We start from the raw sequence: 25,410 nt of genomic DNA on the forward strand, positions 1-25,410 counted from the left end.
TTCAGCACACACACATTAATAATAGTAATAATAACAACAAAACAGTAATAATAACACTTGTCTAGCTGGATGGCAGTGGCACATACCTTTAATCCCAGCACTCAGGAGCCAGAGGCAGGGGGATCTCTCTAAGTTCGAGGCCAACGTAGTCTATGGGGTGAGTTTCAGGATAGCCAGGGCTACACAGTAAAACCCTGTCTCAGAAAAAAACAAGAACAAAACAAAACAAAAACCTGTCTGAAAAGTAGAAGAATGAGTAGAAATATAGTTCTGTGATAGAGTGCTTGTCTAGCATGGCTTAGGCCCTGGGTTCTATTCCCATTCACCCCAGGAAGGAGAGAAGGAAGACAGGAAGACTGACTGCCTTTTAGTTAGTCATCCCTAGTGTTTTCCCCAAGAAGGCCTTATGCTAACTGCCCTATCTTAGAGTTTAGTTATAGAAGTCCAAACCTTTAAATATTCATTCTTCAAAAAAAAGCATGTTGAATCTTGTTCGAGATTATCCAAATATGTTTCCATTGGGTTGGAGAGATGGCTCAGCGGTTAAGAGCACCTGCTGTTCTTCCAGAGGTCCTGAGTTCAATTACCAGCAACCACATAGTGGCTCACAACCACCCATAATGAGATATGGTGCTCTCTTCTGGCCTGCAAGGATACATGCAGGCAGAACACAGTATACATTTAAAAAAAAAAAGTTTCAATATTGTAGAAATGGCCATTTTCTTCTTTTATTTGTTTGTTTGTTCTTTGAGAGAGGGTTTCTCTGTAGCTTTGCGCCTTTCCTGGAACTCACTCTGTAGCCCAGGCTGGCCTCGAACTCACAGAGATCCGCCTGCCTCTGCCTCCCGAATGCTGGGATTAAAGTCGTGCGCCACCACCCGGCCATTTTCTTCATTTTTAATGAATTTCTTTTGATTATTGAAAGAGGTTAAATGTAGATGAGGATGCTTTTGCATAGTAGAAAGAATAGTATACTTCTTTTAAATTCATTAGACCAGATTAACTTAACAAAGGTTTTATTCGTTTGTTTGGTTGGTTGGTTTTTTGTTTGTTTTTTGAGACAGGGCTTCTCTGTGTAGCCCCGGCTGTCTTAGAACTCATTCTGTAGACCAGGCTGGCTCTGAACTCAGATCCACCTGTGTTTGCCTCCTTGCTGGGATTAAGATACGCACCACCACCCAGCTGCAAGTCATGATCTTGACAGCACTTCCTTTTGGTAACATTAATTTGTTAAAACGCAAAGTAAAATAACAGCTTTGTTGTCAAGAAAAAATATCTCATTTTGTAAGTGTGCATGTTCTTCCTGGAAATTAAGTTTTCCCTCCTTTAACAGGACATCTTACAGGAAAACACGAGAGACATTTCTCCATCTCAGGATGCCCGCTCTATCATAACCTCTCAGCTGATGAATGCAAGGTAACCATGTGCTCCTTTATTCAGGGTGTGCTCTCGAATGCTTGCTGCTTGACCTGCACTTTGCTAAGCTCTCGGGGTACAGCAGTAACAAGGGGACAAGGTCTTGTTCTTCCATGTCAGTGGAAGAGCAATGAAAAAAAGTTGTTTTTTAACAAACGCTAGCTACACGAATAAATAAAAGAATTGTCATATGTAATGAATGTTAGGGAAGAAATTAATAGGGAGATTTATCTTCAGACTATTGGGAACTTCACCACTAGGACATTCATTCCCTTGGTAACTGACTTCATATTCTGCCAGGGACAAACCTTTTCTACTCAGGCAGAGTTTGCATAGTTGATCCCACTGTTCCCCTTTAGGTTTTACAAATCCGTGAAGCTGTTTTGCTTTTTCAACCATTTTCAAGTGTTCCTCTCCTGTTCATTTCTGCAGAACACTGTTCCTCTCTCTCTGTTACTATCAGTCACGTCTATTCTTGGCTAGTTCTTTTAAATTCTTCAAAATACAGTTCCTAAATAACCTTAGGGACTTGGTGTTGATGTGTTTGAGACTGGAGCCTAAGACCTCTTTTGTGCATTCCTGCGTGGGTTCCTGCTACCAGAATGGAATCGTGCTAATTATGGGGAAGCAAGAACTGCAAACAGTAATTAAATAGAGGGCTCAGGTAGTCTTTGGACAGGTTATCCAAACTAAGTACTTAGACTGCACCAAAGTCTCCGTTGCTTTTTTGTTCTTTGTTCACAAGGCCTGGTCACATGTTTATGCTTGTGTGAGCAGGTCTCATTTGGAAAAGAATTCAATTTCCTGTTCTCCTTTCCTCGGAAACTTGCTTGCATTTACAAGGTCTCGGGGTGGGGTTGGGAAAGTGTTTCTTCACACGTTTAAATTTTCACCAAATAAAACTTGAAATGCTTACAGCATGTATTTTTCATGTTGTCAAAGACCCTGCTCTTTGTTTTCATTCCAAAGCTGTCAAACAGACCGCTTCTGTGTTGGCTCTTGCTGTTGTCTTCCTTCAGCTGGCTGAGAGCAAGCATGGCGGGCGGTGTCAGCACCTGATTCGGAAGCTGACCAAACACTTGGACTTCTTCCTCTGAAAATAACTGTGATGGTGTTTCATAATGTTCCTCTCCTGCTTGTCTTCACATACCAGTCTGATAGTGCTTTGTTTTACACCAGTCTTCATGAAACATAACTTTGAAGAGCTTGGCTTGAAGCAGTATCTACAAAGTACCTTAAGCAATTTATTTTAGAAATTTGAGGAGAATTTCAAACTAGGGAAGAAAATCCTGAATAAAGGGAAACATTTCTGTTGTAAATTTTTCCTGTGTGTCCTGTACAGGGGAAGTGAGACGAGGATCATCCTTTTTACTCCTGGACTGTGTGCTTGGAGGAGGGCACTAGGAATCAGAGCCTTTGTACATGCTAGGCAAGTGTGCCATATTGAGCTACTTCCCTAGCCTGATGAAAGCTCTTAAATTTTAAATGGCCTGCATATACGTGATTGCAGTAAACCTCTTTATTGTCTTACATTTTTTTGTGGCTGCATGTAACTTTATGGATAACCAAGGATTCAGTTGACTCTGATAAAAATAAAAAACTAAAATACCTGTGATCAAGGAGTTTGCATTCTCATGGGGAAACCTGTAAATTAATAAGTAAATATAAGTTTATGTAATTATAAACACCATGAGAAACAAAAAGAGAAAGAGAGCCGGGCGGTGGTGGCGCATGCCTTTAATCCCAGCACTCGGGAGGCAGAGCCAGGCAGATCTCTGTGAGTTCGAGGCCAGCCTGGACTACCAAGTGAGTTCCAGGAAAGGCGCAAAGCTACACAGAGAAACCCTGTCGAGAAAGAGAGACTTTTCTAAGGTAGAAGTAACGTATTGCTTTTGCTAGAGGAGGTCAAGGAAGCCCTCCCTGAGATTGGCATGCGTAGAGACCATGGATGGTGTCAGAGTAACAATGTGTAAAGACCCAGGAGTGAAGATAACGAAGAAGGAATAATAAGTGCAGTGGCCGTGCGCTGGAGACAGACTGCTGGGCTGGAGAGTAGATTGTGTGCCGTGGAAGGAAATGAAGAAGCAGGATTGAGATCATAAAGGCCTGGAGGCCTTAACACAAAAATTCTGTTTTTATTCTGATGGCAATGGGAGCACTTGGAAGGTCCTGCAGAGGAAGAGTATGTCATTGAAAGAACTATTGAGCATGTGGCAAATGACTGGGGAAGAAAGAGATGACACAGAATAGATGGATTGAATGCCTGCTTAGTTCTTCCAGTAAATGGTAGCTTGGACTAGTGTGATGTTGGTAAAATGTCTTAACAAAGATTGAATTCAAAATGTGTTTTGAAGGGCTCAGTGTAGAGAAAAAGAAACTGGTTGATATATTGTGCACCCCAATAAACTTATCTAGGGGTCAGAGACGGAACAGTTACTATATTAAACATAGGTTTAGGCAGTGGTAGCACACACCTTTAATCCTAGCATTCCAGAGGCAGAGATCTGTCTGAATCTCTGAGTTCAAAGCCACACTGGAAACAGCCAGGCATGGTGACACACACCTTTAATCCCAGGAAGTGATGGCAGGAAGCAGAAAGGTAAATATAAGGCATGAGGACCAGGAACTAGATAGAGTCCCTGTTAAGTTTTTAGGTTTTTAGTAGCAGTTCAGCTGAGATCCATTCGGATGAGAATACAGAGGCTTCCAGTTTGAGGAAACAAGATCAGCTGAGGAATTGGCGAGGTGAGGTTAGCTGTGGCTTGTTCTGTTTCTCTGATCTTTCTTTTTTTTTTTTTTTTTGGTTTTTTTCGAGACAGGGTTTCTCTGTGTAGCTTTGCGCCTTTCCTGGAACTCGCTTTGGAGACCAGGCTGGCCTCGAACTCACAGAGATCCGCCTGCCTCTGCCTCCCAAGTGCTGGGATTAAAGGCGTGCGCCACCACTGCCCGGCTGTTTCTCTGATCTTTCAATGTTCACCTCAATACCTAGCTCCGGGTTTGTTTTTATTAGTAAGACCTTTTAAGATTCATGCTACAAGGAGCGAAGAATTACAAGTTTTGAATTGATCAGCTGTTAAGATGGTACCATTTGTTGATACTGCAGATGTGGGAAACAATGGTTGTCTGATTCGAGCCTGCTAAGTGATTCAACCCAATAAGCAGATGTGAGGTATCAGTTCTCAAAGAGTAAAACGGAAGCTAATGAGAGCTGATGTGATTTCTCTGGGGTGTTGTATCTACAGAGTTGTTTGCCTGTAGACTTGAATTCAGGTTTCCCCTCTTTCCTTTTCTTCAACCCCCATTCCCTTTCCCAGTCCTCCAGACAGGGCCTTGTCTCTTTATGCTGCATAGGCTGGTCTTGAACTCCTAAGCTGTCTCAACCTGTCTGTTAACTAAGACTATGGGCAGATGTCACCATGCTCATCCTGAACCCAGATTTTTCTGATGTTTTCTTCATACTTGGTCACTCCCTTGTACTTCTTCACAGTTTCCTGTCAGCATAGTGAAAGAAGTCCAGGCCAGAGTCATCCTTCTTACAGCAAGCCTCAACTGTACAGCATGTAGCTGGGATCATTTCTTTTCTTTGATATTTAGTGGCTGAGAAAGCACCATGTGAGCCTTGCCTTCATATCTTTCTAATGGAGATAGCAATAATCATTAATAAGAATACTTTTACTTTCAAGGAATAGTGCAAATACAAGGGATTATCACAAATTTTTTTTTTTTTTTCCAGACAGGGTTTCTCTGTAGTTTTGGTGCCTGTCCTGGATCTGGCTCTGTAGACCAGGCTAGCCTTGAACTCACAGAGATCCGCCTGGCTCTGCCTCTGCCTCCCGAGTGCTGGGATCAAAGGCGTGCGCCACTGCCGCCCAGCGATTATCACAGATTCTTATGCTTTAAGTATATGTAGTCTTAGAAACAGGTGAATTTATTGACATTGTTGATGGTTGCAGGTGAGAGCACAGAGCCGGGATAAGCAGATAGAAGAAAGGATGCTGTCCCACAGGCAAGATGACAACAACAGGCATTCAACCAGGCACCAGGTATGGGCCTTGTGAAAGCTCTGGCCAGCCAGTTTGAGGTCTGTCTTTTGGATCTCCTTTGCCCCATAACTGTCTCTGTAGGCAGATCCATGCCTCTTGTTTCCCATGGCACATCAAAATCACTGGTCTTCCAGCTTGAAATCATGTTTGGCTTTCAACTAGTAATTTTTCATAAAGCAAACACTTCTTTCTCATAAGTGGAGGAATCAAGCTATTTATAGTAATAATAGCAGTAGTAATAGTATAAAAATATTTTGGTTATTTGAAAGGCTACATTGCATTTCCATTTCCTCATTTTGCATCCTTATTTTAACCCATTGTGGTTGGCTCTCAAATACCTTTGACTTTGCTGGCATATTTTCAGCATTGTGGCATTTCCTCAGTATTTGACACTTGTCAGTTGTTCCAGTTTTTACTTCTGTCTTTCTGTGATTTGCAGAAAGCATCCTTGTTCTGTCCTAATCTTCCTCTTTGAGCATTCAGGCTGCGTAGATTGCACTTAATGCCTTGCTTCTTCCTAAATGACTTTGATCTTTCTGAGAACTCTGTATCATTACCAAGAAGAGATTACATATATATCCTTCAAGGCTTTGAGCAAGTCTTAGCTCTTATAGGAATTCTTCCAAGACCTTCTCCTGCAATTAGTAAATCTTTCTCACATATTCTTCTTGTGTACTTTCCCCCAAATGTCAGCCTTTGTGAAGTATTAGTCATAGCTGTCATCTAAGTATCTGTTTCTGCAGTTAGATTGTAGGTGACTAACAGAGGAGGCACAGTGGTAAGAAAGACATTTCCTTTCGGAGAGACATCTGGATCTGAATACTCTGATTCTCTCATTAGCTGTGTTGTCCTGGACAGGCCAGCTGGTAAACTTCATTTCTTTGTTAATATGAAGGAGTGAATAATGCCCACTTGTTGGGGTAATCATCTAGCGTGTGTCTAGTACCTAACCTCAGTGCTTGACAGGCAAAAGCAATCTGTAATAAATCCTTATACTTTTTTTTATTCTGTCATAGGTTTTATTTTTGCTATATTTCTTTGAATACCATCATTGATGGAACATTAAGTAACGGTACTTAGAATCAGTATTTATATAGTTAAAATAATCTTTATTTCTATTTTGGTAGAGATTTCCATCTTATTTTAGTTTTTTACTGGGAATCTTGCTGTATAGCCCTTTCAGGCCTGGAACTGGCTATGTAGACCAGACTGGCCTGGAACTTAACAGCTATCATTCTGCTTCTGCTGGGATTATAAACATGAATCACATGCTCCTCCTTCCTCCTTTGTGACTTCACTCTTCATTCATATTAATTAAAATAAATTTGCATTCCTGGAAGGGCAGTAAGAACAGTGGTTTGGGTGATAAAAGAACCTACTGATTTAGAATTGTAAAATTAACATATTATTAACTGTGTGGCTGTACTGTTTCTGGCAACTGTTTTTTCTTTAGGGAAAAAAAAATTTTTTTTTTTTCCTTAAGCTCAATATGGTGGCCCAAGCGTATAATCCCAGCACTCTAGAGACTGAGAGAGAAGGATTGCCAGCCAGGACTATGTAGAGAAGACCTTTCTCTCTTTAAAAAAAAAAAAAAAAGCCTGACATAATAGATTGGATTTGTAATTCCAGCACTTGGGCAATAGAAGCAAGAACAGAAGTTCCAGGTTTGAGGCCAGCTTGGGTTACATAAGATCCTAAAGGAAAAAAAAAGAAGAAAACCTTAAAATCAAATTCATAATGAGTTTTCTAGTGAGCATCTCTGTTTTGTTTTTCTTTTAGGCACCAACAGAGAGGCAGCTGCGGTATAAGGAAAAGGTGGCTGAACTCAGGAAGAAAAGAAATTCTGGACTGAGCAAAGAGCAGAAAGAGAAATATATGGTGAGGAGAAAATCCAGTCCTTACTTAACCTGAACCCCACATCACACTTGAGTCTAAGCTTCTGCCTTTCACATTATTTGGTTGTTTCCTATAAGAGGACTTCTGGGGCTCTTTTCTGTCACCTAGTACCCTCCCCCAAGTTGGAGCTGTTGAGTGGAGACAGAGGGATTTATATAGGGGAAACAGTTTATGTTTTTTGAAAATTCCATCCTCTAGGCCTGGGAGATGCAGCTCAGTTGGTAGAATCTTTTCACTATAGTTTTAAGTAATTACATTTAAGGAAGTGTGGCTCTGTAATCCCAGCTGCTATGAAGGCTGAGGCAAGAAGATGATGAGCTCCAGGCCTACCTGGCTACCAAGTGAGTTCTGGGCCAGCCTCAGCAATCTAGCAAGACCCTGTGCCCAAGTGAAAAATGAAGGGCTGGTCATATATGTCAAAGTGGTAGCATGTGCAAAGGGCCTCGGTTCAATCTATAATACTGGGGAAGGAGAGCAAATTTGCCTACTAGAACAAGTACTGGTGACATTAGAAATGTCTGTATACAATAAAATATTCACAGACTAGAGATACAACTGAGCACCAGAGCACTAACTTTGAATATAATAAGCTTTTTATAAAGAAAAATTAGCAATAGCATACAGGAGATTAATCTACCTAAAAATAGTCATAATTAGCATTTTATGAAATTTCTGGCTTTCTGTATTGTAACTGTGTAATTTGTCATTTTGATCATTATGCCCTAGCTCCTAGTTGTCTGTCTTTTCACTTAAAGATCTTGAACTAATGTCCTCATGTTAAAGTCTTCAAACCTTTTCTGCATAAAGTATAGCTTTTTAGTCAGGCTGTGATGGTGCATACTTTTAATCCCAGCACTTGAGATACAGAGGCAGGCGGATCTCTGGATTTGGTTCCAGCCTGGTCTACAGAGTGAGTTCCAGGACAGCCAGGGCTACACAGAGACACCCTGTGTGTGTATATATCTATATAGCTATATATGTGTGTATATGTATATGTGTGTGTATGTATGTATACATACATACATATATATCCATATATATATATCCATATATATATATCTTTGTAGGTAACTATTTTTACTGAAAATGTATTAGTACATGTTTTCTACTGAAATATGCCAGACATGGTGGTATGCCCGGAGACCAACCTAGGCAGCATAGTAAGACCCTGTTTCAGAAACAAACCAGAAGAAAAGGAAAGTCAGAAGTGATGACTCTCACCTGCAGGGAGGTCATGAGTTTGAGGCCAGCATGAGCCACAAAGTGATATCTAAGCCATCCTGGGCTATAGAATGAAACCCTGTCTTGGAAAAAAAAAAAAAAAAAAAAAAAAAAAGCAGAGAGATCAAAAATTATAGGATATTCTCAGTAAAAATCATCCACCCAAGATTTTATATCTATTAATGACGTGTTGATGTGTGTTTTCTTGGTCTTTTTCTGAGTTTTTTTTTTTTTCTTCATAGAATTGGAATGCTATTCTGCTTTGTCAGGAGAATAGGTCATAAATGTATGATTTGTAAGTTGTAACTGAACTTACTGAGAATCTGTAACTAAACACATGTAGTTTTATGGACAAGGTGGGCTATCATCAGGTCAGGGTGCATGTTTGTCCCTGCTTGCTTGCAAGTTAAGTAGTTGTGGAAACCCAGTGATGTCATTCACTGAAAGGCTATGATACACTCTTCTTCACCCAGGACACAGTCCTATAGGATGGGTAAGGGCTTAGAAGAGGTAATGAACCTTCAAATTAATACAGGTAGAAAGAGCAGATGATATAAAAACTATTGAGCTGTTTAACCTTACAGACATCTGCTTTTCACTAGCTTGAGATATGTTATTTGGATCCTTCCTGATTTAAAAATGCTGGATAGGAATTTTTCTTGTTACTGAGTGGTGGTGGCACATCCCTTTAATCCCAGCACTTGGGAGCAGAGGCAGGCAGATCTCTGTGAGTTTGAGGCCAGCCTGGTCTACAGAGTGAGTTCCAGGACAGTGAGAGCTGCACCAAGAAACCCTGTTTCAAACACCAAAAAAGAACTTTTTTTTGGTTGCTTATTTTTTGCCTTTTGAAATAGGGTCTGGTGTGGCACAGGCTGGCCTTGAACTTGCTAATATGTGGCCAAGGCTAGCCTTAAACTGATTCTACACTTCCCGAGTGCTAGGATTATAGGCCTGTGACACTACCCCGGCTAGTTTGCTTTGGTTTCTCGGTCTGGAGAAGTGGCTCAGTTGGTTGAGTGCTGGACTAGTGTGTAGGACATGCCGAGTTTGTTTCCTTCGCGCCGTGGGTTGGGGGTTGGGGCCTGCTTGTAATTCCAACACTTGAGAGGTGGAGGTAGGGGGGGTGGGGACTACATGAGATCCTTTCTCAAAAAGTAAGGAAAGGGGGAAGGTGCGTTGACATTTTCAAACTAGAAGAAATCAGTAATACTTAGAGCCTAAACTTGAAGTCACAAGACCAAATTTCAAAAAGAGTTATAACAGATTGAATCAGGTTAGCCGTAGGAAATGTTCATAAGGTGAGTGCTTTCTTCAGATGCTGATGTGTGTGTGAAATGTGGAATGTTCTTCCTGGGATGAGTCTTCCACTCCTAGTAACTCCCATTGCTTCTTTTCTGGGGGAGGTGGAGCCTAGAGCAGAGAGAGAAGGGCTAGAACCTGAATTAAAAGAGAAGCCTCCCTTTTCCTCCACTGCCCTTCCAGGGAAAGGATACTTGTAATGACCAGCTTGATCAGGTTTGAAAGTTATTTAAAACAGAATTCCTTTTATGTTCTTTTTGGTTTTTTCCAAGACAGGGTTTCTCTGTGTAGTTTTGGTGCCTGTCCTGGATCTCATTCTGTAGATCAGGAGCTCACAGAGATCCGCCTGGCTCTGCCTCCTGAGTGCTGGCTGGGATTAAAGGCATGTGCCACCATGGCCCGGCTCCTTTTATATTCTTATCTTTAATTTTTCTTGATGTTTAGCAAGACATTGTTAGAGATTTCAACTGTGCACTTGGGCTGGAGTTGTGATGTGGGAGCCTTGCACGTTTGCAGTCGTGAAGTCATGTCAGGAGCAGTTTCCCAAGGACCACGTCCAGCAGCTCTCCTTGCTGCAGGTTCCCTTCCAGACAGCGTCTTCAAGCACTAAGGCGGCTCAGAGGATCTGCTTACTTGTCAGGGAGTGTCACCAGCCCGATTCCAGGATCTGTGGTGCCTCCTGGGGGCTGCTGTCGTTTACATTGTTCAGATCCATATAGGGGTAGCCTCTGACACTGACCTGTTACCAGTTTGCCTGAGCTCAGTTCCCCACACCCAGTGTGTAAGTACTTTGTAAATAGCTTCTAGTTCAGCTTGGCATTCATGGGAATGAAAGAAAACAAGGTCTACAGACGGTATCACCCCTGGTGGTTTTCCTAGGAACACAGACAGACCTATGGGAACACTCGGGAGCCTCTCTTGGAGAACCTGACCAGTGAATATGACTTAGATCTTTTCCGAAGAGCACAAGCTCGGGCTTCTGAGGATTTGGTGAGTATCACAACCCCACACTGAGGGGAGGACCCTTATGAAAAGCCCTTAGAACTGCCAAGAAAGGTGATTAGCAACCAGTCTGATGGGAGTTGGGTGTTTTACTGCTGAGATCTCTTTCCTTCCCCAGCTGTCTTTAGAGACAGTCTTCCCATTTCCGTAAAACACATCACCCTCTTCTCATCCCTTCCCCTTGAGGTTATTCTCTATCTCCCTCAACTGGAAGATCCAGTTTGGCTTGAGGTAGTGAGGCTGGTTAAAACTCTGGGTGTCCTTTTGTCTTGGATAAAATTTACAGTTCTGAGAACCTCAGGACTTGGGGGGGCTGCAGCACCATCCTTTCATAGGGTTTCTTTTCATTTTTATAAATACATTTACCCTTAAAGCATGAAAATAACAGTGAAGAAAAATGGTAAGGAAAACTACAATCAGATATGTTATTGATTTTTGACACGGGGCGGGGGGGCGCTCATCTTGTTGTTCAAGCAAAATTGAAACTTCTGGGCTCATGCCGTCCTCCCACTGATCATATATACACTCCATATCTTTGCAGAAATGCCCCTTTTTGTTTACTTTTGATATGGTCTTGTTATGTACCTGTGGCTGGCCTAGAATTCACTAATGGCTGGTCACTGTCTCTACTGCTAAGATTGCAGTCATGTTTAACCATGCCCATCACCTACACAGACTACCCATGATAAAACAAATTAAATGTGCTCAAGGAAATTTAATTTGTAGTGTTGATTTCCTCTACTCCTTCCTTTTATTATATCAGTTGCAGGAGGCAGAGTTTGGTGGCTGCTCTGGGCTGGACTATTTATTGGTCGCCACCTCCTGCTTTTCTTTTCCATCATGAAGATAAAGCCTAAGGCCAGTCTTTCCTGGTTCTCCTGATGGTTACTACAAGTAATTGCCTAGTGTGCACTTGTAATGCTAGCACTTGTGAGGTGGAGGAACGAAGACCAGGAGGGCAGCTGCTGACAAACAGGCCTAACCTGAGTTCAAGCCTGAATTGATCCTCAAGATCCTCTTTTAAGGAGAAGACTGACTCCCTACAAGATGACCTCTGACCTCTACTTGCATTTACACACATACAATATAAAATTAGCTAAAAAAATTAAAAACAAACAGAACCAGGAATGGGCTAAGATTGTAGCTATTTTGGTAGGGTGCTTGCTGGGATCCAAGAAACCCTGGGTTCCATCTCCAGCACCACATAATTTGATGTGATGGTACACATCTGTAATTGCAGCATCTGGAAATGAAGACAGAAGAATCAGGAGTTCAAGGTCATCTTCATTATGGAGTACGTTTTTGTTTTTTGTTTTTTGTTTTTTTTTTAAGATTCCTGGGCAGTATAGCTGACAAGTTTTCTGTGTGAGCCACCTGATTTTCCATGCTCAGGTAACCCTCATTAGTGGCCATCTCATGGTTAGAGGCCAAATCTAGCTGATTTTTATAGATTAGCTGCCGGCCTGGCAGAGGCTTTTAAGAACAAGGATAATAGGGGCTAGAGATGGCTCAGCAGTTAAGAACACTTGCTGTTTTTGCAGAGAACCACGTTCAGTTCCCAGCCCCCTCCTGGTGGCTGACAGTCACCTATAACTCCCAATTTCAGGCATCTGATGACCTTTCTTGCCCTGTGCAGGCACTAGGCATACATGTCTTGCACATATAAGTATGCAAACAAAACATATAGATTTGTTTGCATATAGATTAAAAATCTAATTTTAAGGCTGGGCAGTGATGGCGCATGCCTTTAATACCAGCACTTGGGAGGCAGAGGCAGGTGGATCGCTGAGTTCAAGGCCAGCCTAGCCTAGTCTACAAAGTAAGTTCCAGAACAGCAAGGACTAAACAGAGAAACCCTGTCTTGAAAAACAACAACAACAAAAAACAAAACTAATTTTAAAATCAAAGATAAGGAATTCTTATTTGTTTTGGTTAAATCATTATTTGTTTTGGTTTCTTCTTGGCAATAGGAGAAGTTAAGGCTTCAAGGCCAAATAACAGAAGGAAGCAACATGATTAAAACAATTGCTTTTGGCCGCTATGAGCTGGATACTTGGTACCATTCTCCCTATCCTGAAGAATATGCACGGCTGGGGCGTCTCTACATGTGTGAATTCTGTTTAAAATACATGAAGAGCCAAACAATACTCCGCCGACACATGGTATGTTCTCTTGAGTTCCACTATTGTGACCATGGCCCTGAGGGTACTGTTAGGTGATTTTCCAGTTGTGTCCTAGAGATGACATAAGTGTCTAAGAGATGACATCTCCCAAGTGTCCATAGCAATGGAGTGGAGACTGAAGGAATTGAAAGTCACATTTCAGGGTGACTGTCCACCAGGACCAGTGCTGTATGGTCACATTAACTTCATCCTGTTCACAAACACCTTTTTTCTTTTTCCTTTCTTCTTTGTATCTTCCTCAGAATATTAATTTCCCCTCCCTACAGTTTGAGTTTGTCCCCAACTCCAAGAAAATACATATATTTCATTAGATAAGACAGGACAGTGTGCCTTATATTTTTAGGTGGTGGGTGTCTATGAAATGTGTGTTGAATGAATGCATATATCCACTTGTAATGGACGATAAAAGTAACAGAATTGATTGATAGTTTGTATTTCTGAACGTTCTTCATATTAAAATAAGAAAGATGTGCACACCTTGGTCCAGTGAATTGTGAGTATAAAAGTCAGATTTCAGGAAATGCAAGCTTGCTTATGTTCCCATTGCCACAGGTGTAATCACTGAAATGGCTTCTTTGGCTGGGCTAATGTTTTAAACAAATAGCTGTTGCGTGGGTTTGGTCGACATGGAAAGAACTGGCAGGAATAAGTGTAGCAGGCTTTCATGGACCACCAGCCCCCAAATCAGGACACAGAGACTTAATATTAGTTACGAATACTCAGGCTTAGTTTAGGCTTGTTCCATTAGCTCTTACAACTTTTTAAATCTGTTTCTCTTCATCTCCATTTTGCCTCAGGGCTTTTTAACCTTTCTTTCATTCTGTGTGTCCTACTTTCCTGCCTATCTGGCTGGCTGGCGTCTCCCTCTCTTTCTCCCCTTGAGCCTAGATTCTTCCTCCGACTTATTCTCTCTGCCTGCCAACCCCACCTATCCCTCTACTGCCTAGCTATTGGCCTTTCAGCTTTTTATTAGGCCAACCAGGTGCCTTAGGCAGGCAAAGTAAAACAAATGCAACACATCTTTACATAGTTAAACAAATATTCTGTTCCTCAGCAAGTAGGGGGAGGAGATAGGAACATAGATGGAACTTTGAAACATTTCCAGTTAATAAGTTTTTGAGTTAGCTGTGAAGATTGGAACAGGGTATCCAGGCTCTAAGCACACACACTCATGCAAGCACTCAAGCCCTCTGTTAGGGAGGGAGTGCAGTCTCAACTTACTGGGTAAGTACTAAACCATCTACTGTACCATCGAGCTACATTCCCAAACCTGGAGCATAATTCTTGGAGGGCGTGTATGATTTTTGTTTGTTACAAGTTGGGTCTTTAGCTCAGGCTAGCCTTAAACTTGTAGCTGTTTTCCTATCTCTGTTTCTTGAGTACTGACATTACCATTGTGGACCAACCACTATATCCAGTGGAACTTTATTTATTTATTTTTTTAAGATTTATTTATTGTGTGTTATGTCTACAGTGTTCTGCCTGCGTGCCAGATCTCATTACAGATGGTCGTGAGCCACCATGTGGGTGCTGGGAATTGAACTCAGGACCTCTGGAAGAGCAGCCAGTGCTCTTAATCGCTGAGCCATCTCTCCAGCCCAGAACTTTATTCTTGAGTTGTCAAAAAGTAGTAAATTGTTTAATAAGACAATTTCTATATGTGTGAGCTTGTGTGTGTATGTGTGTGCGCGCGCGTGTGCATGCATGCCGATGTGTGCACATGTGCATACACACCATGGCGTACATGTGAAAATGAGAGAAGAACTTGTGGGAGTCAGTTCTCTCTTGCTAAGTAAGTCCCAGAATTGAGTTTGAGTCCTCAGGCTTGGCAGCAAACACCTTTGCCTGCTTGGAGCTTTTCACTGGCAGGGTAAGAGAACTTGGCTTGCTGCCTAAGATGCTGCGTACTATCTTCACCATGAATTGAACATTTTGGGACTAAGAAAATGGGGTTACTTTGGAACCAAGTGCCTTCCAGCTTCCTACTGCTTAGCCAGGCCTCCTGCCTTTTAAGATAAGCCGTAGAAGGGCTTTCTCTTTCTAACATATGGCAGGAGGTGGGCAGCTATCGAGCGGCTCATGCTCTTCATCATTGTGGCTCTGTTTTCCAGTCTGAAAACAGTTGCTGGAGGCAGGATGGTAATGGGAAATGACTGGGAAAGGTGAGCGTAACATACTTAGCAACACTAAGCTGCCAGAATAAGCTGCTTAAGAATTTCCTGTTGGCATGAGACATTTTATTGTAAGCAAGGATATTCTTATTTATCTGGCTTTTACGTTATAGGTGATTTAATATCTTGGGCTGAGATAATGCCAAAAATAATCCAGACAACGTGAGCCAAACAGCCATAGAAATGCCATAGATATAGTACAACAGCTTAAGAAGGCTTTAACTTTTCTGAAAACAATTGATTTCACTGTCCTCAAGTGTGTTCAGCTGTCCATTAACTCAGTTAACCAGTTTTAACCTGCAGTTCCTTTTTCCCTCTGAAAGAACAGGGTTGTAGAAAAATCTGATTGCTTCATGTGGACTCCATTCTCTTGTAGGCCAAGTGTGTATGGAAACACCCCCCTGGTGATGAGATATACCGCAAAGGCTCCATCTCTGTGTTTGAAGTGGATGGCAAGAAAAACAAGGTAAAAAGTGGTGACTTGAGAGAAAGAGGTGCTAGGGTCAAGCATTGATGGGTTCCCATGTTTGTTTTGTTTTCACAAAACATTTGTGTGGACTAGGGATTAGTTCTGTTTCAGGATAGTGCTGGTTTGGCCGTTCTTTGCTTTGGGTATTTTCTAAACTCTTCTAGTGTCTGACCCCCCACATAAACTCTTTCTCTGCTTCCAGATCTACTGCCAAAACCTGTGCCTTTTGGCGAAGCTTTTTCTGGACCATAAGACGTTATACTATGATGTAGAACCTTTCCTGTTCTACGTTATGACAGAAGCAGACAATACTGGCTGTCACCTGATTGGATATTTTTCTAAGGTCAGCAGGATCTGGTGATTTAGAAGCTTAACAACCACAGCAGCATTATGGGTATTGGCGTTAGAGGGCTCAGACCTCTGATGGGGAAGCAGACAATGGTGATAGGCTTCCTGTAAGCCAAAGAAGAAGGCGGCGGCCAGCACACGTATGACAGATAACTTCATGAACATATTCTGTCTAGGTTCTTCTTCTGTTGCCCAGTGGGCCTGGAATTACTATGCAGCCTAAACTGGCATGAAACCCAGGATAGTCCTCCTGCCTCAATCTCCAAAGGGCTGGGATTACAGACATGAACCTAGATACTTGGCTGATACTCTTATTAGAAGGTTCTAGTTTATTTGATTTCTGTACTTGTGGATTGGAGCTACTACTGGCCTGGACCCTTCCTGTGAATTTAAAACACGTCTTGTAGTCGAACCAACTTTGCTGGCTTTGCCTTCCTCCTTGTTAGAGATTAAAACCAGGAACATATTCTAGTTGCTTGTTCTCCGGCTGGGTCATTGTAGCATGGCTAGTCCCTCTAGTGGTAATACCTCTTCATCTGTAAAAGGTACAGGACCACCACAGTGGCCTCCAGCACTATTTCAGAAGTACTTTTGTCCATCTGTTCTTTGTTGTGTGGTCCCGATCTAGATGTTTTAGTGCCCGAGGTTGCTGGGATCTACAAGACGGATAAAAGTATAACAGAGTAGCCCAGGAATGGACTCAGAAGTGTGCGATTTAATTAAAGAAATGACTGGATAATCTCTAAGAGTAAAGCTAGGGAGCTCTGAAGGAGGGAGGCCTTCTGATCTGACTGCTTTCTGTGAGCCCACACCGCATCTTCCCTGTGCGCATGTTTACCTGACACGGCCATGCTGCGTGTTGTACACACTTGAAACAACAAACTAGAAATACTGTACTTCTGTACCAACATCGCCTCCCAGCAGGGAAGTGTGTGTGAGAGAAGCCAGTTCTCCAGGCTTAGTAACCTAGGTGTGAGACTAAAAGCTTTCCTTATTGACCTAAAGTTGATAATGGTAAGATGGGAGGGGTGCTTGGATGCGAGGAAGAAGCTCCAGTGACCCGTAGGGGATTGTAAAGTGGAATCCATCTAACCTCAAACAGTCATACAAAGCAGGGTGAAGAAGAACAAGAAGCTGTTTCTGTGTTCATTTCACCCTGAAGGACCTGCAGCTTAGGTGAGGGCTATGACCAAACAGAGTAAACTCTGCCTGCGTGCTGTATTTTAACGTCTGAGTTTAACTGATGCACATTGCAATGGACTGGAGCTGTTAGTCCATAGAGTGTAAGGGCTTTCTTCCAGCACTCTCACATCCCTGCTCTTCTTTCAGCCTGCCTCTCTTTAGCCCGTTTCCATAACCTTTGGTTTGTATGTGGTCTCTCAGTTAATATGTAGCTAATAGCTCTTATTTTTCTTATGTTTCTAACTGCTGTAGGCCTATTTCAATGTAAGGGTGAAAATTCATTTGATGAAAATACTTGTGTAAAGACCCAGTTGCTCCTCTGGAACTTGTACATTCAAGAATGATTAATCTGTGTAATAAACTGATAACTACCATTATTATATATTTTAAAAAATATGTAAGACCAGATCCAGCTTAAGGTTTTCTTTCATTTTGTTGAGGCAGTCTCCCTATGTAGTCCTGACTGGCCTAAAACTCACATAGATCCACCTGCTTTTGCCGCCTCGGTGCTGGGATTAAAGGCCATCATAGCTGTGGTTGTGGGCTTTAATGTATTTAACAGTTTTAAAGTAATGTAACAACTTAATTAAAGTAAAAAACAATACAGCATACAATTCATCCCTTAAACTATACAGGGCAGTGGCTTCTAATATAATGACAAGTTGTGTGACTGGTGCAGTCCTCACTTTCCTTTGTTTCAAGAAACACTGCAGTCTGTTCCTCTGACCTTCCTGGCCCCTCCTACAAATTGGCTTATTCTGGATATTTATAAATGGAATCAGCTATTGTGTGATTTGGTTGTATTTTGATCTTCAGGGGAATTCTGTTTGGTTTCCTGTCTTCCCAATGGACAAGCTGTCTCTGAACGGTGCTTCTTAAAGAGGGTTTCCAGTAGGTTGTCCCAGCAATCTTAGCATTGGCGTGCTCCTGGAGTTGTCTCCCTAAATTGACACTGGAGGTCTGAACTGGAGACATCCTTAGGTTAATAGCCTTGACCATCATGATGTGGTAACAGCTGTGGGTGTCATAGTCACTTCCTAGGACTAACAATAATTTAATTTTATAAGGCCTTATAGCCTTATTTTTTTTTTTTTATCTAGGAAGGGAGTGATTGTGGTGGTGAAATTTTTGTTCTCAGTGCCTCATGATCTGCTTGTCTGTTCTTGATTTCAGGAGAAGAATTCATTTCTCAACTACAATGTGTCCTGTATCCTTACCATGCCTCAGTATATGAGACAGGGCTATGGCAAAATGCTCATTGATTTTAGTAAGTGATGTTGCTGAGCATCAGCTCTTCAAGGCTGGGACCCTGGGGATGTTGTTGGTCACTTTTGATGTGTGCTCTTGGTAGTTCGGAGCATGTAGTGGAAGTACCCTGACAGCTAGTCACTGAATGAACAAAGGGAATGGGGGCTACGATGACGATGACACGAACATTTACCAATGAATACAGAACCAGGAGTTGCTACTGAATCAGTAGCAGAGAATAATAAAGTAAGCTCTGCAGGATTATCCCATTTGAGACTGAGACAGCACAGATGCGTGCCTAAGGCTTAAAGCTGTCCTTTGATGCCTGGGATTTCACTTATGTAAGCACTTACAGAGGTAATCCATGTACCTGATGCGTGCTTTGGGTATTATACTCACTCTTCATTAATCATGGGTATTGGGTTTGAATTTGTCTACCCACTAATGTGTACCTCCCAGATTAATGGGGGGAAGGGTCTTATTACATTTGTTTGTTGGTTTGGTGGGTATATGTGGAGATCAGAAGACAACTTGCAGGAGTCTTCCTCCTCCATGTGGGTTCTGGGTTTGAAGTAAGATCGTCAGCTTGATGAAAAGTGCCTTAATTAAACTGTTATTTAAAATGGTTGTGAGCATTGTGCTGAAGTGATGGTCTTTAGCACGGGGAGACTGATAACGCAGGGATTAGATAAGCTCTCTGCAGACATGAATTACAGTACTATGAGTTATGAGAGCAGTACCTCTGAATCAACAGAGTGTGTTGTAAGATGTTTTTAAACAGAAGAGAACTTTATACATAGAAAGTTTGATGGCTCTGATCAGAGGCTCTCAAGAAGCAAACTTCACTCTTCTGTGAGCAGTGGTCCAGTATTCCTGAGTCAGCATTCCCAGTGCCTGTAGAGCATAACCACTGTGGCCGACAAGAATCAGCTGTGTGCTGCCAGCATCTGTCATTGAATTTTAGTCAGAGGAAGGATGGAGGTGGGGCTGAGCTGGCTCAGGGAGTGAGCACTGGCTGCTCTTGCAGAGGACCCGGGTTCAGTTTCTAGCACCCAGCCAGCAGCTCACAACCAGCTGTCACTCCGGGGGGATCAAATGCTCTCTTCTGGCCTCCACACATTGTGCACATACATAAATTCATACATGTAGGCAGACACCCGTACACATAAAATACAAATAAATGTTTTTCAGGTTTTTTTTTTTTTTTTTTTTTTGTCATGGGTATGTGTGATGTGCATGTGTGTTATGTTCACATGTGATAACGAGAAGTTGATGGTGTCTTCCTCCATTTTTTTATTTCCTTATTGACAGCATCTCTCACTAAAGTGAGAACTCACTTTGACTAGTCTAAGCTAGTCTGCATGTCCCAGAGATCCCACCTATGCCTCCAGAAAGCTGAGGTAACTGGCAGCCACCATGCCTGGCCTACTTTTATGAGGGTTCTGGGGATCCGGACTCTGGTTTTCATGCTTGCATGGAAAGTACTTTATCTGCTGAGCCATTTCTCTAACCCCTAAAAAAAATTTTAATTAATATTTATTTATTTATTTTGGTTTTTTGAGGCAGGATTTCTATGTATAACAGTTCTGGCTGTTCTGGAACTCACTCTGTAGACTAGGCTAGCCTCAAACTCACAGAGATCCACCTGGCTCTGCCCTCCAGGTTCTGGGATTAAAGGTGTGCACCACTTCCACCCGGCCATATTTATTTTTATTTTATGTACATTGGTGTTTTGCCTGCATAGTGTCTATGTGAGGGCTTCAGGTGCCCTGGAAGTGGAGTTACAGACAGTTGTAAGCTGCCGTGTGGGTTCTGGGAATTGAATCTGAGTTGTTTGGAAGAGCAGTCAGTGCTCTTAACTGCAAAGCCATTTCTCCAGCCCCAAGTAAAAAAAAATTAAACTAGACATGGTGGATCGAACATATAATGCTAACATTCCTGTCTCTAGAGGATTGCCACACTTTCTGGCCAACTTGGTTTAACTTTAAAAAAAGAAAAAGAAATGGTTGTTTTGTTTTGTTTCATTTTTTTGTTTTTCAAGACAGGGTTTCACTGTATATTTTTGGTGCTTGTCCTGGATCTCGCTCTGTAGACCTGATTCTGAGTTCAATTCCCAGGTACCTAAATAGTACAAGGAAAGAACTGATTCCTGCAAGTTGTTCTTTGATTTCCCCACCAGTATGCACACAAAATAAGTAAACATAATTTTTTAAGGCCCTCTCTCCAAAAAAAATATAAATAAATAAATAACCAAGTCTGTGTTTTTTCTTGGCAGGTTATTTACTTTCCAAAGTGGAAGAGAAAGTTGGCTCTCCAGAGCGCCCCCTGTCGGACTTGGGCCTCATAAGCTACCGAAGCTACTGGAAGGAAGTGCTGCTCCGGTACCTGCACAACTTCCAGGGCAAGGAGATTTCCATCAAAGGTAGGGTGCACTTGATGACAGTGGCCCCTGTTCTATCTGACCGTGACTAGAGAGCGTTGCAGAGACCTCACCGCAGGGCCCAGGACCCCAGAACTTGGGTCCTGGGAATGGCTCTAAAGTGGTTTCTCCCGTCTGGAGTTGTTAACACTCAGTTCTTGTAAAAACTAAGAGGAAGACCTGGAGAGATGGCTCAGTGGTTAAGAGCACTGGCTGCTCTTCGAAGGACATGGGTTCAATTCACAGCACCCATATTATAGCCCACAACCGTATGTAACTCCAGTTCTTGGCACATATGTGCACAGACATACACCCAGGTAAAGCACCCATATACATAAAATACATAACATACACATGTGAATATATATCATTTCTTTTAACAATCAAGAAGAAAAACTTTAAGGATTTTGAAACATTGGAATTTTAGGAAAGACATCTGGCCCTTGTACAGGAAGAATTTGGGGTTCCAGTTTGACCTTGATTTCTGAGGGGCTCAGAGTAGCTTTTTATGTTTTGTTTTTTTCAACACAGGGTTTCTCTGTGTAGCCTTGGCTGTCCTGGAACTCACTCTATAGCCCAGACTGGCCTCAAACTCACAGAGATCCACCTGCCTCGGCCTACCAAGTGCTGGGATTAAAGGCATGCGCCACCACTGCCCGGCCAGAGTAACTTCTTACCATTAAATCTGCTTTTGTTAGTTACTTGGGCTGGTCAAACATTCTGATCAGGTAGCCTAAGTACCACAGATTTGGGCTCTGGAAAACTATATGAAAGGGAACCCTGGGAGACATGGGTGTGGGGGTCTGTGCTTCAACTGGGATCTCAGTAGTTCCTCTGTTACAGAAATCAGTCAGGAAACAGCTGTGAATCCCGTGGACATTGTCAGCACTCTGCAAGCCCTTCAGATGCTCAAGTATTGGAAAGGCAAGCACCTAGTTTTAAAGAGACAGGTGAGAGTTCCCTCAGCTGCCCATGGTGTCCTTGGAGCTTAGCAGAGCTCATTGGGCTGCACAGTTTACTTCTCTTAGAGGGTATGACTGGAAGCTCCTTTTAGCCTGTGGAACCAGGACCAGCTGGCAGCAAGGTCCACGTAGCCTTTGTTGCTAAACTTATTTCCTCCTTGTCCTTATCGGAGCTTTTGGTAAGCTCTGTCAGATCTGTGTGACGCAAGCTAAGCAGCTTTGTGTGGCGTAACACTTCTGCCAGTCCATGCGAGTTCTCATAAGTTCTAGGAGTCTCAGAAGTGGGTTGAGATTATTTTGTCAAATGCCTCCTCATCTCATGCCCATTTTCCAGTTTTAGTTACTTACATGTAATAAGCATACATGGATTAATAGTTTTCAGTTCTCACTGAAGGCAGAATAGGAGGAAATAGATTAGAAAGGAAAGCAGTTTGCAAATCCAAAGATGATATCGTGTTTTACCTTTAATATATTATTGGAACCTGGGTGAATCTATTGCTAGTCATTTTGGAATCTGTTTTAAAGTGTGTTAGTTCCATGTATGTAATAATCGCTCCCTTATTCTTCACAGGACCTGATAGATGAGTGGATAGCCAAAGAGGCCAAAAGGTCCAACTCCAATAAAACCATGGATCCAAGCTGCTTAAAATGGACCCCTCCCAAGGGCACTTAAAGTGACCTGACATTCTGAGCCAGCGAGCCCCAGCAGTAGGAATCCGTACCCTAGGGATCTGTCTGTCATTTCTGTTGCTCTTGTGATTGGCAAGTACAGTATCCTTTGGGAAGGCCACCCCCTCAGGACTGTCCTGGCTCCGACCTTCGTGTACTCTGCAGACACTAGTTCTGAGGAACTGTTGTTTCGGCCTCAGTGAGGTTGCCTGGACGGATCTGTATCAGGCTCACGTGCAGATCCTCATAGCACTGACCCAAGGAGTTGTGTTATGGTACTGTACCTGTCCAGTCACTGGTTGTTCCCACCTCATGCTCTCTATCCCCATGAGGTTTGTTGTGTCCTGAACTTTGTGCTAGTGCTTTTTCCTGCCTGGTCGCCAGACCTCCAAACATGGTTGCCACCGAAGGGCCCTTGCCAGTTAATTCCTTACATAGTCTTCGTGAAGGGGCGGGGAAGAGGCAGCACTTGTGAGTATATGTGTGTCTACTGGGAGGGGTCCATTCACTTTGATTTCATCTCACAATCACTTATTTTTCTCCATTGTTTGTCCAATGACTTGCCTTTGGTCAGGATCAGGCTGGCCGGAGCTAGGTTCTCCTGAAGCATTCCCAGGGGGTCACAGCCCCTGGTCCAGTGAGATGGGAGAAGAGGAAGAAGAGGTGGTGACTTCATGTTCTCCTTTGTATTCACTTGTGGGCCCTGGGGCAGTATCTTGCTGGAAAGAAATGGATATTCTTTTTTCCACAGCAGAAAGTGCCCCTCTCTTCATTTCCTGCCCCTTTTATGTTGGCAATTGCCAAGTATTTTAACAGTTTATTTCGTGCCACATGTTAATTGATTTGTCATACTGCAGATATTCCCACCCGCCTTTGCCAGTCTGGTGTAGGGTAGCTGTACTTCCACATACGTTGCACTGATTTTGTCCAGAGCTTCCTGGGAGAAGTGGAAGGTGGTTGAAAATGACTTCTGTTTCTCAGCCCATGACTCAGCAAGACAGAGTGGCCACACCACTACGGTTTGCTTCCCTTTTCCACAGTGCCTCCTACAGCAGGCTGAAGTGCTTCTGTCCCTCCAAGAACTTCATTTCCCTTTTGGGACTTCACCATCATCCTGTTCTCTGGTTTCCTATTTTTAGTGGTGTTAAGTGAAGGAAGAAGTGTTCCCTCTAATTTCTCCCTGTCCCGTATATAACCTGCTATCTTGGGGCAGCTTTTGATGTCTGACATGTCACCCTTCCCAACTTGGTCTCCTCCAGCACTGCTGTCTTCACGTGGCACCCTCACCACAACCCTAACTCTGGTCATCTGTGCCTTTCTCTTGTCATCTCTCTACACTACTAATACTCACTGTGGGTTGGAGGGAGCTGAGCTGAAGCATGGTCAGTGGCAGCTCCTCCAGTTTCAGTGTCACTGTTAAAATTTATCCAAATGCCGCTTCACTGGGGGTTTTCTTAAGGGGTAAAGGCCTTTTACAGATGCTGAACCCTTCCCCACGTGTGGTAGAATGTGCTCTTCTATATCTACTCAATAAAGCATGTTCTCTGCTCATGTCTGATTAATCTGAGTGTATGATTGATCTGTGGTTAATGCTCAGTGAAGTGTTAGGAGTGGGGTTTGTAGCTGTGGATCGTTTTCCCCTGTGAAACAGATTGTTGACAGAGTCACTGTTTACTCTGAACTCACAATTGGTAGAACAAATTGAGTCTGCCTCCCCTTGGCTCCAGGAACTAGTTATGTACAACAGTGGCTAGCTGGTATAACATTCTTGGATTCTTCTGCCTCTGGTTTGGAATTGGAACCAGTGGAAAGTTAAGGTAGGGAGGGGTACCATGGATGCTCGTAGGAGGCAGAAACAAGTGTGTGCCTTTTTCTCCAAGTATGTCCACCAGTAGTGAGCTCTGCCATCTCTAATCATTACCCAACTCAGATTGTGCTTCTGGAAATAATTGTATATTGCTGTGTTTGCTCAGGCAGGAATAGGAGGTTGGGCACTGCCGTCTGTATGTTGGAAGGGGAGTGTTTGCTGGAGTGGTTTTTCTCACTGGCAGGCCCTCCTACTGCAGTTGGGAAATGCAGTGGAGAAAACCAGCTTCCCCTTCTATTCATCTTAGAACAGGGTTTGTTCAGGTCTCTGTGTTGTAAACATTCGCAGCCGACAGAGGGAAATTTTGTTCTTTCGAGGTTTGAAGATTGAAGGTAGTTAACATGGTCCATGGGAATTGAATGCTGAGGGAGAAAGATACACGGTCCTGGTCCTGTCTCTAGATGGGTCATCACCACTGAAGTCTGGCACTAACCAGTATGCAAGTGTTCACCTCCCTTGACAACCCACTTGACTTTCCTACCTGTAGAAGAAATCTGGAGCAATAGTCTGCAGTTAGTTGTTCCTGGGTCTCATTCCTGATAGCCACTCAGCAGGGGCCTGTGAGGGGTGGCAGTCTGTGTGCTTAGCACTGCTTCCCTAGACCCTGTGTTAGCTCCATGGAGTTTGCTCACACTGGTTATACAGAAGGAAACCTGGAGCCTGCTGCGACACAGGAGCCATGAGCCATTGTACTGTCCCCCGTGAGAATCTGTACAACCTCCGCCATTGTCTTCGTCAGCTTCAGTTCCCTAGTGTTTAACCCTCCTTCCTCTGCTAGGTACACACATACACTCGTTAGAAATAGCCATGTTTCTAGAGGCTTCTTTTGAAAGAATACTCATTCATCTGAGAGCTTTCAGATGCTGAATGAGAGAGAGCCTTGCTTCTCTTGCCTCCGAAAGCTGTGCTGTGGTGAGGTCTGGTCACCTGATGCCTCTGTTTTCCCATTTCTTATGGGAATAATAAGTCCTGCTGAGGCATTTTTAGCAGTGTAGTGTACACTTTGTAGAGCACA

General features: G+C 42.9%; 1 protein-coding gene across 2 annotated transcripts in view; it reads left to right on the forward strand.

The window, feature by feature from the left end:
- Kat7 (lysine acetyltransferase 7) overlaps positions 1-24,079 on the forward strand; it is a 38,084-nt gene extending 14,005 nt beyond the window's left edge. The window contains exons 5-15 of one of the 2 annotated variants that reach the window (XM_052759858.1): positions 1,334-1,416; positions 5,370-5,459; positions 7,239-7,337; positions 10,755-10,865; positions 12,848-13,039; positions 15,608-15,697; positions 15,903-16,043; positions 18,404-18,497; positions 20,754-20,900; positions 21,741-21,847; positions 22,431-24,079. In XM_052759858.1, coding sequence (XP_052615818.1) covers positions 1,334-1,416; positions 5,370-5,459; positions 7,239-7,337; positions 10,755-10,865; positions 12,848-13,039; positions 15,608-15,697; positions 15,903-16,043; positions 18,404-18,497; positions 20,754-20,900; positions 21,741-21,847; positions 22,431-22,532 — 1,256 coding nt within the window. In that variant the 3' untranslated portion in view covers positions 22,533-24,079. The remainder of the gene's footprint in view (positions 1-1,333; positions 1,417-5,369; positions 5,460-7,238; positions 7,338-10,754; positions 10,866-12,847; positions 13,040-15,607; positions 15,698-15,902; positions 16,044-18,403; positions 18,498-20,753; positions 20,901-21,740; positions 21,848-22,430) is intronic. The other variant, XM_052759859.1, reaches the window with a different exon arrangement.
- Positions 24,080-25,410: the final 1,331 nt, after the last annotated feature.

Source organism: Peromyscus californicus, unplaced genomic scaffold (genome assembly GCF_007827085.1).
Source record: "Peromyscus californicus insignis strain IS unplaced genomic scaffold, ASM782708v3 Scaffold_3__1_contigs__length_106647218, whole genome shotgun sequence".
In the NCBI taxonomy this organism is placed as follows: Eukaryota; Metazoa; Chordata; class Mammalia; order Rodentia; family Cricetidae; genus Peromyscus; species Peromyscus californicus.